At 42.6% G+C, this 17,176-nt stretch overlaps 1 protein-coding gene across 1 annotated transcript in view; it reads left to right on the top strand.

Moving 5' to 3' along the window:
- Window positions 1–224: 224 nt before the first annotated feature.
- The window catches only part of ELOVL2 (ELOVL fatty acid elongase 2), a 42,012-nt gene continuing 25,060 nt past the window's right edge, over window positions 225–17,176 (top strand). Inside the window, exon 1 of the mRNA XM_060183940.1 lies at window positions 225–341. Within this exon, the coding sequence (XP_060039923.1) occupies window positions 339–341 (3 nt within the window). The 5' untranslated portion in view covers window positions 225–338. The remainder of the gene's footprint in view (window positions 342–17,176) is intronic.

Raw genomic sequence — 17,176 nt, 5'->3', positions numbered from 1 at the left:
GACTGGTTACGGAAGAAGGGCAAACGCTAGAAGAAGAAGCAGTCTGGCTCCCCTGGCCCTGAGCATTAACAGCAACGCCGGACAGCTGGGCCTGCAAATCTCCCGCCCGCCGGCAGGTGGCGCGGTGGGAACAGGCCGCGGGAGGCGGGGTGGAGAGGGGCGTGGCGTGGCAGGGGCGAAGGGGGCGTGGCAGGGGCGTGCCTGCTCCGGAGAGGGGCGGGGCCCGAAACGGCCCTAAGTCGGGGTACGGCGCGCGGACTGGGCGGGGCGGTGAGCGGAGTCGCGGGGAGAGACCGAGGCGCCGGCCGCTGGGGCAGCAGCGCAGCGCCACCGCCGACATGGTGAGCGGGGGGCCTCGCGCCGGGTCTCGGGCGGGCAGGGCGCGGGGCGACGTTGGAACCTGCGGCCTCGGAGCTCCCGGCCGGCGCCCAGAGAAGATTCGGGGCGGGATCTCGAGGGATGGGAGGGGGGGCTCGAGGCAGGGGCTCGAGGAGGAGCCCCGGAGAGGAGGGGGCGGCTCGCGGCGGGGCAGCGGGGAGAAGTCCATGGGGAAGGGGGCGCACGTTGGGGCGCGGGACTCGACCCCCCAGTTTTGCGCCTCCGGGCACCCACTCGGCCAGCCCCGGGTTTGCGCGCGCTGCCGGCAGGTCGGGGGGATGCGGAGACCCCTCCTCCTCCTCCTCCCGCTGTTCTTCTCCCTCCTCTCCCTCCACCCCCTCTACCCTCGGCGGCCATTCCCCTCGCGCCCCCCCAACCTCCCTCCGCTCCTCGCGCGCGCGCGCGCGCGCCCGGCGCGTTCAGCCCCCGGCCCCTGCGGTGCTCGCTCCCGCCACGCCCCCGCGCGTGCACGCCCCGCGCGTGCACGAGCTCCCACCCGCCGGCGCGGACCCCCACCCCCTACCCCAGCCGCAGTTCTCCGCTCCTCGGGGGTGGGTGCGACGGGGCTCCCCGGCTCGGTGCAGGGGTGCAGGGGGTGCAGGGCAGGTGTCCCCTGACCCGCGGTGGGGCCCTCTGCTGTGTGCGATTTTCATTCTGCACCCCTCCTCCCGCCCCAATTGAGAAATGTTCGCGCTCCAGGAGCGAAGGGGGTGTGTCCGCCGCGTGGGAGGGGGTGAGCCGGGTGGCTGCAGAGCCGGGGCTCTGGCCGCGAAAGGCTCCTTGGATTGAACGAAACGTGAGCCGCGCGGGTGTTCAGGGCCCCGGTCCCGCCCCCCACGCCGTGCACCCCAGGGTGCGAGCAGGTGGCCCCGCCCGGCCGGCGCGCTTTGCTTTGTCCGGATCTCTCCCTCTGCGGCTCGGGCTCGGCTCCCGCTATTCTTTGTGGGGAAGAAGCCTTTTCTAATCGCTTCATCTTTCCCTCCCACCCACCGCCCACCGGGTTAAGCTCCAGCTGCTGCTGACCTCGCGATTTGTTTTCTTTTATTCATTCATTCTTTCTACTTCTTCTTCTCCTCCTTTTCTTTCTCTTCCTCCTCCTCTTCTTCTTCCTCCTCTTCCTCCTCCTCCTTTCAGCATCTGTTACTCAACGCACTACATCTCCTTTTTATCCTGCCTCTTTTTATCCTGCATTCTCCCCCTCACTCTACCCTCCCTCCCGTGAGTTTCAGTAGCACAGATGTTTGTCATTTTCTTCACTGTGTTGTTTCTAGTACTTCCAACAGTGTCTTGCATATAGTAGGCACTAAAAAAAAAAATCTGTAAAACAGAGAACTAATGCTAATTACAAGTGGGAATGCCACTATGGGGATTCTCTCTACCCAGTAGGCAAATAAGAATCTCAGGTGAAGTCACCTCTGAGCAGAAGGGATTGATCTAAGCCTGGAAGTCCCAAGTCTGGAGCCCTCAGAGATATGAGTTTGCGTGGCACCTCATGTTCTGGTACCTGGGTGGACAAACCAGAGTTCACCTGCCGCTCCTCCCACATCTGAACCTTTGTCTCAAGTTGTGGGACACTGTAGTGAATGAAGGAACAGCGTCTATAAGCTCTTCTTTTCTTAGTTGGAGGACACAGAGATAGGGCAGGTTCAGTCCCTGGCACCAGTTTAAGAGACTGTTAAGTTAAACTAAAAGCACCAAAAATAAAGGTTAAGTTCTTAGAAATTCTATAGTTATGGCCAAAACTTTTCCAGAAACTTTAAACTTCAGAAAAGATGTGTTTATAAATCTATTCAAATTCAAACTATCTTACTTAAAAAGTAAGCAGGGAGTGGGATGGGTGTGGCATTAAAGTCATAAATTGCTTCAGAGACACCTCTTTGCATCTATGTCCAGTATGAACAGTTTTGTGGTGTTTCTACTAATCTTATTCCAAAAATAATTTTTGCTTCAAATTTCCCATTTTTTTCTCTTTGCACAGTGTAAATTTGTGGTGGTTTTTTGTTTTAACCTGGTAAAGTATGCCTTAAAATTTGAACCAAATTCCTTAAACTTCACCAGAGCAGATTTCTGAATCGTGTAATTTTAACCACCAGTGTACTCATTTAGTAGTTCATTGGTTTCTGCTTTTCTCATATAGGTAGCAGAAACCAGTAAGAAGGAAAAAAGATAAGTTTCTTTGAAAATTAAAAATAACCAACCAAACATAAATGAAAGACTCCTCACTTTACCTTTGTAGATTTTGGTGTTATGATTGTTTTCAAAATATTGAGGCTGTTTTTTCCTCTGCACTTTGAAAGTGTAGTATTTTTCAACTTGTATAAAAGTCATTTTGGGGAGTCGGGCAGTAGCGCAGTGGGTTAAGTGCAGGTGGCGCAAAGGACAAGGACCTACGTAAGGATCCCCGTTCGAGCCCCAGGCTCCCCACCTGCAGGGGGGTCGCTTCACAAGTGGTGAAGCAGGTCTGTAGGTGTCTATCTTTCTCTCCCCCTCTCTGTCTTATTGATGTAACAATGATGACATCAATAACATCAACAATAATAACTACAACAACAAAACCCAACAATTTTAAACTGCATCTTTAAAAATCATTTTCATTTTTTATTTCTTATTGTTATCTTTACATATTTATTGGATAAACACAGCCAAAAATTGAGAGGGAAGGGGGTGATAGAGAGGGAGAAAGTCAGAGAGATACTTGGAGCACTACTTCAGCCCTTACATTGCTGTTAACCAGGTGCACCCGCGCCTGGCCCCTAAAAAGTCAGCGTATCAATAGTATGTGAATATAGTTATATTTAGACAACAGGGCCCTGCTGTTCAAGTTGTGCCCAAAATCAATTCCATTGAGCAGAAAATTGCACTTCTAACTATTTACTCCCAGCTTGGTGAAAAATTTTCAACATTGGTAGAGTTTCATAATTCTGAAGTTACACAGTCACACAGTTGTATTTTTTCTTAGTCTGCTTATGATGTCACTGGCATTTCCCTAACACTGCCAGTGAACAATTCTAGTAAATAATTATAGCCATCTTAATAACCACAAAATGCACACTGTCTGAAACAAATGTGACAGTTTTGATTTTGTCATCTGGAGTCAGTCACAGGTTAAAGTCCTAGCGCATCATTTACCTGTGTGACGTTGGGGGGGCTTCATTTGTTCAGATCTCAATTTTTGCTTCTAAAAGTGAAAACTGAGTGACTGTTTCAGAAGATTGTTGGAACGCACTGGAGGTATCTGTCTGGCACAGCGGTCAGGAGACATTGTATGGTGATGTAGAATCCTCCTGTATCTGAGTGAACCCTGTGTCTGAGTCACCTTGTGTTTCCCTAATGTTATCTGAGATCTGGTGGTGGTCTCTGACATTTGTCCAGTTCAAAGTTTTTAAATTGCCTGTGTCTTAATTTTCTAGTAGTTTCATTAAAAAGACGGCTGAAGTTAGTTGTAATATGTACCCCAACCCATGTAAATATTAATTTAATGTGCGAGTCATGTAAAAAAAATCTTAGATTATTTAACCTTTTTTGGCATGAAGTCTTGAAAGGTATGTGTTTTATGCTTAGAGCATATTTGGTCCAGGCTAGCAACAGTTCAGATGCTGGGCAGCCAGTTTTCAGAATGTTGTATTGGACAAAACAGCTCTAGGTGATACCATCTTCCAAATTTGCCTCTTATCTGATAGACCCTTTCCACTCGTGAGAACCTCACTGCCACCTTAAACCTAGCACCTCAAAAAGAAAGCTCATCTTTCAGACTCTCCTCTCTGTTCCCTTAGCTGTTAGTAATTCCACCAGCTCTTGAGTCTACTGTGTCTGAAATCGGAGGATTCTTACTGTCCTTTCATTTTATTATTTATTGTATAATATTCTCATATTTTACTTGAAAATGTTTTTCTCAAACTTTCTTTCTGCTGTTGCCTCTTTGACAGCTTAGCTCTTTGTAGTCACTGTTTAACTTTTTTACTTGAAATTTCTTTTTTCAAGACCAGAATTATTTTCACTGGGTGGCTTAATGTTGGGAGTTGGGGGGGTCCCTAATGTTTCCAAGGTCTCCCCTTTCTTCTCTCCTAGTCCTCTACTTCTGCTCTCCTTTTCTGCATCCCTCGAAACTTGTAGTTCTTGATCAGTGAATCACTGAACCAGATTCTTTGTTCATTCATCAGCTCTTCAGCATAACTCATAAACAGTTCCCATGTTGCCGCTTATCTCTGTTTAATATCTTTGCTTATATCATATGTCCAAAGAAATAGAAGTACTTTGACAATCTGATACTGAAACAATTCACTTTATATATTGATAATGGGAAGAGGAAAAGAAGCTGAAAAAGAGAAGTGGAATCATTTCTTGAACTTGGTCTGTCTTTCAAGAAGTATCCTTGAGCCTCATTAATGATAACACTCACAGTAAGCACCACAGTGCAGACATCTAGCATTTCTTTAGTGCTTTCTAGGAAATTTCTAGTACTTTTCTGTGTTCCTGATGAGCCAAAAAAAAAAAGGAAAAAAAATTAAAGCGAAAGTCAAGAACTCTAATACCTAGCACTAACTTTGCTATTTCCAAGATATGTTTCCTTCAGCAAGTCACCATGTGACACTGTTTACACTCCTGAATGGGCCATTTTATTTATTTTTAACATTTTATTTAAATGAGAGAGAGAGATATATATACCGAGGAAGAGATAAGAGACACATACACCAGAGTTGCAGCTCTGTTTAATAGTGGTGCTGGGGATTGAACCTGGGACCTCAGATTCTCAGGCATAAAAGTCTTCTACAGAATGATTATGCTAGCTCCCCCAGCCCCAGTGTGTTGCCTTTTACACAAGATTATTTAATCAGAATCAAGTGGGTCCTTTACATGGGCTGTTTGCTCTGAATGGGTCTTTCCCATATGTAGCTATCTTATTCCATCTTCAAGACCTCTGCCATGTTCACGTGTGCTTGATCCCTTTACTTACTGCTCTGGGTTTTCAACTGCAACTTTTTAAAACAGTAAACTGTTTTAAACCCAACAGTATACTCACATAACACTTAGAATCATGTAATGATTATAGGTCAGGCAGTGGCATAGCCAGTGAAGCAGACGTTAACCAAACTTGAGGAGGTCCGTTCAAGTCACCAGTCCCTACCTGTGGGCAGGTGGGGGAGCTTCAGGAGAGGTAAAACAGGCTGAGGATGTCTCTCATTCTTCCACTCCCCACCTCACTCCCATTGTCCTATTTCTCTCTCTGTTATAATAAAATTAGAGAATCGTGCAGCAATTTATATGTCATGATAAGTGATCTGATTGTCAGTTCTGCCTGAATGTAAGCTTTGTGAGGACAAAGAATTTTGTCTGGGCTGTTTAGTCAGATGTGTCAGTATCTGGGCTGGTACTGGACGTGTACGGTTCATCTTTAACACTTGTCTGCTTCTCAGCGCTTTTTAGTTCCTGCACCTCTTTGTCATCCATGAAGCGTGAATTGGGACATAAATGTACTTGCTTCACAGACATATTCACTGTATGATGCCTTTGAATAACAGCGCCTCAATACATTTCAGATAATCATCACAATTTCAACAATAAAAGGAGGCCTGAGCAATGCTCGTATGCCCGTGTAGACTGTTAGTGAATGGTGAAGTCAGTATGTATGTGTTCCTATGTATTTATAACTTAGGTGATATTTGTGGAAGGGGCCAGATTATCTCATTATTTTTAAATAACAAGCTTCTATTTTATCATCAGTATTTACAAAAACTAAAATAACTAAAATGCATATGCATTCCTGTAATTATATTGATTTGTAGATGGGGCCAGGTTCCGTTACTGTTTTTACATAATGCACCTGGGGTGGAAAGATGAGAAGCTGCACCCATGTGACCACTGATTTGTAAATCATTACTTGCCTGATAGAAAGAACTGAAGATAATAGTTTGGTCTTCTCAGAGCTGGGCATTTTTATTCATAGCATCTTTTCTAACTATCATCTGAAATATTTGGAAGGTTATTTTGTCTTTTGAGTTGAAGGTTAGGGGTTTTTTTTGGTTCCCTCCTCCTCCAGAACTAGCTTCTTTTTTGATCTGTTATCATTATCAATTCATCATCAGGGATGTTTAAATTTCTTTTAACTATAGAGCAAATATCACAACCTCTCGTTTATAGTTAGCTTTGATTGCTTCCAAAATTTAAGAGATGGATTCTTCCTAAATTGGCATCTTTTTTTTTTTTCTACCAGAGGCCATTTTTTTTTCCCATTTTGTTGCCCTTGATGTTGCCATTATTGTTACTGTTGTCGTCGTTGTTGGATAGGACTGAGAGAAATTGAGAGAGATGGGGAGACAGAGAGGGAAAGAAAAAGACCTGCAAACCTGCTTCACCACTTGTGAAGTGACTGCTCCTGCAGGTGGGGAGCCAGGGGCTCAAATCGGGATCCTTAAACCGGTCCTTGTGCTTTGCACTATGTGCGCTTAACCCTCTGCACTATCGCCTGACCCCCGAAATTGGCATTCTATACAGCTGACTGTGTGCCTCCATACTCGTTTTGAAGAAGGCTCCCTTGTTTGAGTTGTTCACAGTTTTCTGCCATAAGTATATAAAGTTTTACAGTAAACTTTAACTCTGCTTCCATAAGTAACTAACTGAACACAGCTTCACAAAATCAAGAGAACAGCAACACATCCAATACGAGGTACTCTTATCTCCAGTTCTCATGTAAAACCACTGGTCTTAATACCTGGTCTCTGTCTTCAGGTAGTGCTGCAGCAAAGCTGTGTAACTTCTCAAAGATGATGGGCAGCTGAAAGGCAGTCATAGACTACTCCATGGCACCAAAGACACTTGGCCCTTGCTGCCAGAGCTAAATTCTGACCTGGCAATAAGTCACCAAATGGAAGAGAACCCCAGAATTTTGACTGGAATTCAAAAGTGAAAGGAACCACTGAGTCACTACAGGGGGTTAGTGGAGCCAGCCCATGCTGCCAACACTAGGGCTGCTGTCCCTTTTTTATGCTTTAAAGTCTTTTATGTGTTCATCTTGACCTGGTATCTGCCTCATTCATCATTTCCGGGGTCATTTAAGATCTAACTTGTAACTGGGAATTTGTTCCTGAGTTCTGATTACTGGTTTGGTTTCTGTACTATAAGCAAATAGCCTGTTTCTCCCTAGTTCGGTCCTGTATACAGGGGAGTGGGGCTGCCAGCACTTTACTGCTGCAAGCTGGGTTTTTGTTTTTGTTTTTCAAGTTTCCCACATCACCAAAACTTAACCCCTCTCAGCAAGTATTGTGGAGTCTAGAGACTCTCAGCTGTGTCACATGCATGGCAAAGGAGGCACCTTGCCAAGTGAACTGTCACATCTGGTTCAGTTTTAAGAGAGTGTATGATTCTAAGACTGTCTCCTTCTGTGTTGTCCAGTTGGTTTGTATATATCCATGTCCATAATTTCTTGTTATTACTAACTGTAATGTCACCCTTTTCATTTCTGAGTCTTTTTACCATGACTTGCTTGACTAAACCATAGGATAAGAGTAGGATAAGGCTTTCTTTTTCTTAGTCGAGAGAGGAATTTATTATCTTTTTAAAGAATCGACTTCTGGCTTCATTGATCTTATTAACATATCTTTTAACAATGTCTTTAGTTGTCATTATAAAGGTCTTTCACCTTTTCAGGTTTGCACTAAGGTATTAGGTTTTTTGTTTTGGTACAGTTGTAAATGGGCTTGCTTCCATTTCCAATATACATTTCTATGTCATTAATTACAGTTATGGTTTTTATTATCTTGCTCTTTCTGTGCATTTATTTTTATTTATTTATTTCCTTTTGTTGCCCTTGTTTTTTTATTGTTGTAGTTATTATTGTTGTTATTGATGGCATCATTGTTGGATAGGAGAGAAATGGAAAGAGGAGGGGAAGACAGGCAGGGGGAAGAGAAAGATAGAGAGACATCTGCAGACCTGCTTCACCACCTGTGGAAGTGACTCCCTGGCATGTGGGAAGCTGAGGACTCGAACCAGGATCCTTACACTGGTCTTTGCGCTTTGCGCCACATGCGCTTAACCCACTGCGTTACCGCCCGACTCCCCACATTTGTTTTTTGTCTGTTGCTCCTTTCTAGTTCCTTCCAATGTAAGGTTATATTGTTTATTTGAGGTTTTCCTTTTTTAGTGCTAACTTGTTTTGCTATGAACTTCCTCTTAATACCACTTTTACTGAACTCCAAAGGACATAAGAGATCATCTTCAGGCTTTTGCTATTTTTAGATAAGTTTTCTCTCTTGATTTCATTGACCCCAAATATTTTTCAGAAACATGTTGTTTAGTCTCCGTATGTTTGAAATTTTCCTCATTTTTTTTGTGGTCTTCTCACCTTGTACTATTATGATTTTTTAAAAATGCCTTTTATGATTTCAGGGTTTTTTTAAAATTTATTATTTATTTATTTATTCCCTTTTGTTGCCCTTGTTGTTTTATTGTTGTAGTTATTATTGTTGTTGTCGTTGTTGGATAGGACAGAGAGAAATGGAGAGAGGAGGGGAAGACAGAGAGGAGGAGAGAAAGATAGACACCTGCAGACCTGCTTCACCGCCTGTGAAGTGACTCCCCTGCAGGTGGGGAGCCGGGGTTCGAACCGGGATCCTTATGCTGGTCCTTGTGCTTTGCGCCACCTGCGCTTAGCCCACTGCACTACAGCCTGACTCCCTTAATGTTTCTTAAGATTGTTTTTGTGTGTCCCAACATATGGTCAGCCTTTGAGAATATTTCACGTGCACTTGAGAAGAATGTGCATCTATGTCTTTGGGGATGGAGGTTTCTGTCTATATATACATATATATATCCATTACATCCACCTCATTTTCTGCTTCATTTAAGGCCACCATTTCTCTGTTGATAATTTTTGTCCAGATAATTATGTCTTCTGTTACAAGTTGTTAAGATCCTCTCCTATTACCACGTTTCTGTCGATGAGTCACTTGAGATTCAGTGGGTACCTATTCTGTACATTTGGGTAAACACTTGTGTGCATTACATATAGCGATTGTTTTATCTTCTTGTTGGACTGATTATCTGGTCAGTCTCTATCCCTCTTTACCTCTTTTTGATTGTAAGCTTATTTCACCTGATAAGAGAGTAGCAATTCCTGCTCTTCTTTCTATGTTCTTGGCTTGGAGTATCTTGCTTCACTTTGGAACACCTTTCACTCCAAGCCTACTTTTTTCTTCTTTATATCTGATGTAAGTTTGTTATATGCATAATATAAATGATAGCTACTCTATCTTTAGATGGATGATTTCTGGCCATTTACATTTAGGGTGATTATTAGCATGTGGGTTATCTAACTGCCATTCTATTTTACATCGTTTCCTTCCTAGTTTATATATGTGTGTGTGTGTGTGTGTGTGTGTGTTGCTTCCTTTCTCATTTGCTTTTTCACATAATCATTTTGCATGGCTCTGTGTTTTTTCTTCTCTGAGTCTCTACTGCTGCTGCCTCCTTCTCCTCCTCTTCTTGCTCTTTTTCCCCTTCTACTCCTTCTTCCCTGTCTTTTCCTTCTACTGTTCTTTTATAACCATGAGAGTTTTATGCAACTTGCTGTATCAAGTCTTTTCACACTGGTGTCAACTCATTATCATTTGACTAAACTGCTTCTGCTTTCCCTCTCCTTTTATATTTTATATTTTATCATTGTCTCATACCACTGCTGCCTGTTACTGTTATCACCTTGGTTTTACGTCCCTTTGTTCTTTCCTTGTGGAATTGCTTTTAATAATTTTTGTAAGGCAGGTAGGGACAAGCTCCATTACTTTTTGTATGTCTGATAAGTCATTTATTTCTGTATCATACTTGGATAATTCTACAGGGTACAGTTTTTGTGGCTGGCAGTTCTTATTTTAATTTATATGACGTTTGAATATGTCATTCCATTCTCTCTTAATTTGTAGAATTTCTGCTGAGAAATCTGGTGAGAGCCTGACAGTGCAGTACTGTATATCAGTTTCTTTCTGTTTCTAACAACCAGCAATATTTTTCTCCTTGAGTCTTTTTTTTCCTAATTGCCTAGGCTTCACCATTGCAGGCTAACTCTTTTATTATTATTATTATTATTATTATTATTTAGAAATAGAACAATACAGAAAGACACCTTAGCATCAAAGCTTCCTCTAGTGCTGTGTGGACTGGAAGCTGAAAGCTGGGTCATACTATCACACCCTCTCCAGTGTCGCTTGCTTCTGTCCTTTTTGATATATGCCATTCTTACAGGAATGGTGTGATAGTCTCACTATCAGCTTTTTTTGCATTTCCCTTATAAATGGTAATGTCAATTTCTGTCCTGTCAAATAAAGTTAAGCAATAAAAATGATTCATTTAAAATATAAGAATAAAGAAAATGCTTTCTATTCTTCATTCACTGTAACTGATGTATCAATAAAGAAAAGGCTAGGGGCCAGGTGGTGGCGCACCTGATTAAGCACTTACATTACAATGCGCAAGGACCCAGGTTTAACCCCCTGGTCCCCACCTGCAGGGGGAAAGCTTCATGAGTGGTGAAGCAGGGCTGCAATTGTCTCTCTGTCTCTTTCCCTCTCTCTCTCCCTCTCCTTTCTCAATTTCTCTCTGATCTAACCAATCATAAATAAAATAAAATAAAAAGACTAAAAAATGCTAAAAAAGAAAAGAAAAGGCTAGTGGGGGCAGGCAGTGGTGCACCTGGTTAAGGACACACATTACAGTGCACAAGGACCCTGGTCCCCATCTGCAGGGGGAAAGCTTCACGACTGGCGAAGCAGGTCTACAGGTGTCTCTCTATCTCCCTCTCCCCTCTCAATTTTTCTGTTTCTATCCAATAATAAATAAATAAGGGCAGAGGGTAAATAGCATAATGGTTATGCAAAAAGACTCTTGTAGGCTCCAAAGTCCCAGGTTCAGTTCCCTGCACCACCATAAGCCAGAGCTGAGCAGTACTCTGGTAAAAAAACAAAAACAAAATAAATAGATAAAATGAAAAAAGGCTAGTAATGGTCCATGAAAGTGCTCATTTATGAGGATTCATGATAATAACTCAAGAAGAACCTGCAGAAATGCTAATATGACGTGACAGAGTGATAGTAAAAAATGAGAGCTGGGGACCTACAGCAGGAGGTCTGGTTCATCCTGTAGCGTACACACGCAACCAGGCATGAGGACCTGGGTTTGAGCCCTGTATCATCACAAAGGAATTTTTCCTATAACAGAGAAGCTTCACAAGTGGCGGAATGATGCTGGGAGGGGGAAGATATTTACACTATCCGAAAGGGAAAGACAAAATAAAAAGCCCAGAGGGAGAGGTGGTGCAGTCATGCAATGCAGGCACTTCACCCCAGCAGTAATTGGTGGCCAAAAATAAATGAGTGTTAAGAGACATAAGTTACTATAAAATCCCTCACTGGGGGGAGGGTTCAAGTCCTACAACCTGATGGCAGAGGACCTAGTGGGGGGTTTATTGTTATGTGGAAAACTAATAAATGTATTTACTGACAAATTTACTCTCGACTGTAAAACACTAATCCCCCAATAAAGAAATTTAAAAAAAATAATTGTAAAAAAAAAAAAAAACCCTTGTTGGGATATATCTTGGCAAAGACAGTGAACTAATTATCATATGATAGATAATTGCAAAAAATCATTTGTCTTTTTAAAATTTTTTTATTAGTGGTTTAATATTAATTTACAAAACAATAAGATAACAGGGGTATCATTTTGTCTTTTTCTCATCTGCAAAGTAGACAATACTTGTCACTCTTCCTTTGCCCTCTCCGTGAAATTGTCTGCCCTTCAACATCAGCCCCGATTGAATGTTGATGGACTAAGCTACTATCCCAGAAGCTGCTCAGAGTAACATAAGATTCAAAGGTCTGGGGGTCGGGCGGTGGTGCAGTGGGTTAAACGCATGTGGCGCAAAGCACAGGGACCGGCGTAAGGATCCCGGTTTGAGCCCCCGGCTCCCCACCTGCAGAGGAGTCACTTCACAGGCGGTGAAGCAGGTCTGCAGGTGTCTTTCTCCCCCCCCCTCCATTTCTCTCTGTCTTATCCAACAACATCAGCAATGGCAATAGTAATAATCACAACGAGGCTACAACAACAAAGGCAACAAAAGGTGGAAAAAATGGCCTCCAGGAGCGGTGGATTCATGGTGCAGGCACTGAGCCCAGCAATAACCCTGGAGGAAAAAAAAAAAAGATTCAAAGGTCTAAAATTATTTTTATAAAATTCTATCATACAAGTCATATTTTTATTATTTTTTTTACTTCTTTATTGGGGGCTTAATGGTTTATAGTCAACAGTAGAATACAATACTTTGTACATGTGTAAAACTTGTCAGTTTTCCACATAACAGTTCAACCCCACTAGGTCCTCCTCTGCCATCATGTTCCAGGACGTGAACACTCACTCGCACCCCAGAATCTTGTAGGTTGGTGCAGTACACCAACTCCAGGCCAAGTTCTGCTTTGTGTGTTTTCCCTTCTGATCTTGTTTTTCAACTTCTGTCTATGAGTTAGATCATCTCAGATTCATCCTTTTCTTTCTGGCTTATCTCACTTAACATGATTCCTTCAAGCTCCATCCAAGATGAGGTGAAATTCATCATTTTTAATAGCTGAGTAGTATATCATCTCAGATTCATCCTTTTCTTTCTGGCTTATCTCACTTAACATGATTCCTTCAAGCTCCATCCAAGATGAGGTGAAATTCATCATTTTTAATAGCTGAGTAGTATTCCATTACCCTATGTTTATTTTTCACACATCTCAGGCTGCCTTTTGATTATTTACTTCGTGGAGCCTCTTAATGATGCTTAGTTTGATTTGACACTATCTGAATTGAAACACCAAGGGAAAGATCTGATTTCCCTTCACTTCTTCAAAAAGATTTTACACAATGAAATCTGAATCAACCATCATTTTAGTGGTAATATACTGTCAAACAAAGAAGTGATGTGATAAGAATTTCTTCCAGTAAGGAAGAACACTAGGTTGCTCAACAGAACCCCACACTGGTTGGTTTATCTAGTTTGATAAAAGGAAAATACAAAAGCCTATCCCTATGACTCATAGAGTCTCTTAGTATTGCCAGAAAAAGAACACAGTTTTCGAGTTTACCACACACATGTACGGTCTTAGCTCTCTAGCATTTGTGATTATTGCTAAAACAAAAATCTGACCCAAGTTTTTCCCAAGAAATTATTAAAAGCTTTTCTTTGTTCTCATAGTCAAAAGGCTATACCACTTGTACATGCAGGAGAGTCAACCTGCTTCCCCTCTGTCCACCCTTGATACCCAGAGCACACACAAACAGAATCTCCTTTCATGGCTGTTGTTAATTGTGAAAGAGCTTTATTATTCGTCTTGTTCTCAAGGTCAGAAATTGGTCCAGTTCCAAGGTGTCCTGAATACAACTATCTGGCTCAAGATTAAATCTCCAAGGAGTTCTGTATTCTCTTACTACTTCCTGTGGAAGTAAAAATGGTGATAATCACTGCAAATATCTTGGGTTACAGCCTTAGCCACATAGTCAGCTATATTCTGTTCCTCAGAAATACAATATTCACTCATAGAAGTACTTTATTCTGATTGTGAGATTGAGGCTCTTTTTTTTTGTATTGCAAATTTTATTTATTTGAAATTGAGGCAAGTTGTGTGATGTATTTTAATGAGACTAGAATCAATGAGATAAATGCATTTAAGTGTTGATTTCGTATTCTTGACAAGAAGGACAAAATTTGTAAAATGACTGCTCTTTAAAGAAAACTCGAGTACAATGGAAGCTCTGATTAGATTGCTTTAAGAATTCCTGAATTAGGCATTCCATCTAGCTGATAGAAGGGAGTTCCTAAGGACTGGGTGATGGCACATTCAGTTGAGTGCAACATGTTACCATATACAAGGACCTGGGTTCAAGCCCCCAGTCCTCACTTGCAAGGGGGAAGCTTCCTGAGTAAAGTAGTGCTACACTACTCTCTGCTTCCCTCTCTCCCCCTTCCATCTTAGTTTCTCTATCCAATAAATAAATTTTAAATAAAATGGTTTTTTTAATAATGATAATAGTAAAAATAAGCGAGTTCCTGGAGAATGTTCAAAATGGAAGGTTTGGGACATGTTGTAGGGTTTCAGGCAAGGCTACCTTACCTTAGGAAGGGAGGGGTCTTTAAAAAATATTTCTGATATACTCATTTCTTGGATAAGGACAAACTAATATGGAAAGTGGAGACAGAGAAGGAGAGACATCTGCAGCATTGCTTCACTACTTGTGAAGCTTCCCCCTTCAGGGGGGTGTGCAGATCAGGGGCTTGAACTAAGGTCCTTGCACATGGTGGCATGTGCTCACAACCAAGTGCATCACTACTTGGCCCTGGAAGGGAAAGATCTTATGCAGATCACCTGTTACAGTTGGCTGAGACAAGGGTTGAAACTGCAATTCAGTGAGATGTATCTTAGTTTGCTCTTCCAGGGAGATAGTACTAGCGATTATGTAGCAGACTGATATGCCTGGTGAGTTTTCTCCCTCACTTAACCTTGTGAGTATGTTTTTAAAAGTGTTTAAAATTGATTTCTAAGATTTTGCAAATGAGAGCATGTATGTCTTTGTTATAACAGTATCTGAAGAGTGGCTCACAGTACTTTTCATGAGTATGTAGTTTGTATTTCACCTTTTTGTTTTCTCCTCGGCACCTCAATGTATTTATTCCCAGACCATCCCCTCCCTTCAGCATGTACTCACACCCACTTTTTTCACATAGGTTGTGGATAGGTAGTTCTGGTGGGGACAGTCCTCTTTCTGGCCCCCACCTCCCCACCCCCACACTGGGTAAATCGATATCACCATCTCCATGGAACACTGCACCACTACAGCTGCAGAGGCTGGTCACCTGCTTGGAAGTTCTCAACTACTTTAGTCAAGAATCTAGATTCTGTTAGGAAGCACCACTGAAACAGAAGAGCCCAGTCGCCACCAGCTTCTCTGGTAAAGTTGAGGGAATGTCTGTCTGCTACTCAGGGTTAAAGAGAAAAGCATTCCTCCCTTGCAACCCATCTTCGTATGTGCACGTAAGTGCACTCTCTTTTTGTCTTAAACCACTGCCTCATTTCTCTCTAGAACCCACTGAGAAGCCATGAAGAATGCCAATGACCAGATTCGTGGCTAAAGTCACTTGAGTCCCCTCACATCCATAGTTGTGTGATCAAAATAACCTGGTCACTATCAGAGCACTCTAGTGCTCCACTAGTCCTGGAGGATAGTTCTCACCCAGACTCAGCCCTCGTGCCAAGTGGGAGGATTGTCCATTCAAGAGGATTCTTAATTAATCTTTTTTTTCTCTTTTGTTGCCCTTATTGTTTTATTGTTATAGTTATTATTGTTGTTATTGGTGCCGTCATTGTTAGATAGGACAGAGAGAAATGGAGAGAGGAGGGGAAGAAAGGGAGAGGGAGAGAAAGATAGACACCTGCAGACCTACTTTATCACCTGTGAAGTGACTCCCCTGCAGGTGGGGAGCTGGGGGCTCGAACCAGGATCCTTATACCAGTCCTTGCACTTGGTGCCACATGCGCTTAACCCGCTGCGCTACCGCCAACTCCCTCACAGAGGATTCTTAAACTAAAAGTCACCACCAAGTGAGCAGCAGCACCACAAATTAAAACAAGTGAGCAAGAGGATACTGTTGAGAGGAAACTGCTACTTAAAGCACACAACTAAGAACAGTGTGCATCTCAGAAATGTAGAATAAAAAGAGTGTTTTAAGTTCTGCCGTTTACCATTGAGTCATGGCTTTCTACAATTTTGGAATTACTATTTCTCTGTGTTTTAAAAACATTATGGTACTTTACCAAAGCTGGCTTGTGTCTCCTTTCTCTCCTCGGTATAGAAAACTTGAGAAGATGCCCATCTCCTATCCCATGTTAAAGACAGCAAAGCATTCCTCTCACAGTTCATGATCATATGTGAATTTCAGTATACCCTGATTTTTTTTTTAGTTACTGCCTTATAACACTGAGAATTTATCCACATATATTCTTACATGCTTTAGCCCTGATAACTCTTAGAATAAGCCAAAATATACATGTCAAGAGATAGCCCTGACATATGCCAATTTTATTCCTGTATACTTTGTATGCTTGTTCATTAACCACTAAATGCATTCTACATGTGCTTATTGAGTGTCTGTTGTGCGCCAGGCACAGAAGATCCTGACTAGGTTCGGAGCACGGTGCCCGAAGAGAGGCAAAACATGAATAGGAAGCATCCTGGCAAAAGTTGTACTGCGAGAGCAAGGTGCTTCAGGAGAATTTCACGAGGTTTAGAAAAATCAGTAGTGGCCACTGAATTTTGGCCCAGCCAACGAGAGAACTCAGTAACAATTGTTTGATTTGTTTTAATTCTTCAGAGTTTATGCCAAACAGAATGTGTATTCATCCTGCAGTACCCAGCTAGTTGGATGACAAGGCATTAAATTTAAAGTGCATTTTGTATGCTGAAGAGGTTGTGAGTGCAAAGGAACCTTCCTGCTCTGCTGGTGGGAATGTGAATTGGTCCAACCCCTGTGGAGAGCAGTCTGGAGAACTCTCAGAAGGCTAGAAGTGGACCTACCCTGTGACCCTGCAATTCTCCCAGGAAACCAAACACACCCATCCAGTAATATCTGTGTATACATACATGTTCAGGGGCCAGATGGTGTTGTACCTGGTTGAGCACACATATTACAATGCACAGGGACCCAGGTTCCAGCCCCTGGTCCCCACCAGCAGGGGGAAAGCTTTGTGAGTGGTGAAATAGTGTTGGAGGTGTTTCTCTT

The sequence above is a fragment of the Erinaceus europaeus genome, unplaced genomic scaffold, assembly GCF_950295315.1.
Source record: "Erinaceus europaeus unplaced genomic scaffold, mEriEur2.1 scaffold_516, whole genome shotgun sequence".
Taxonomy (NCBI): domain Eukaryota; kingdom Metazoa; phylum Chordata; class Mammalia; order Eulipotyphla; family Erinaceidae; genus Erinaceus; species Erinaceus europaeus.
Note: the sequence above shows the minus strand (reverse complement) of the source record. Positions and strands in the feature narration are given on the sequence as shown.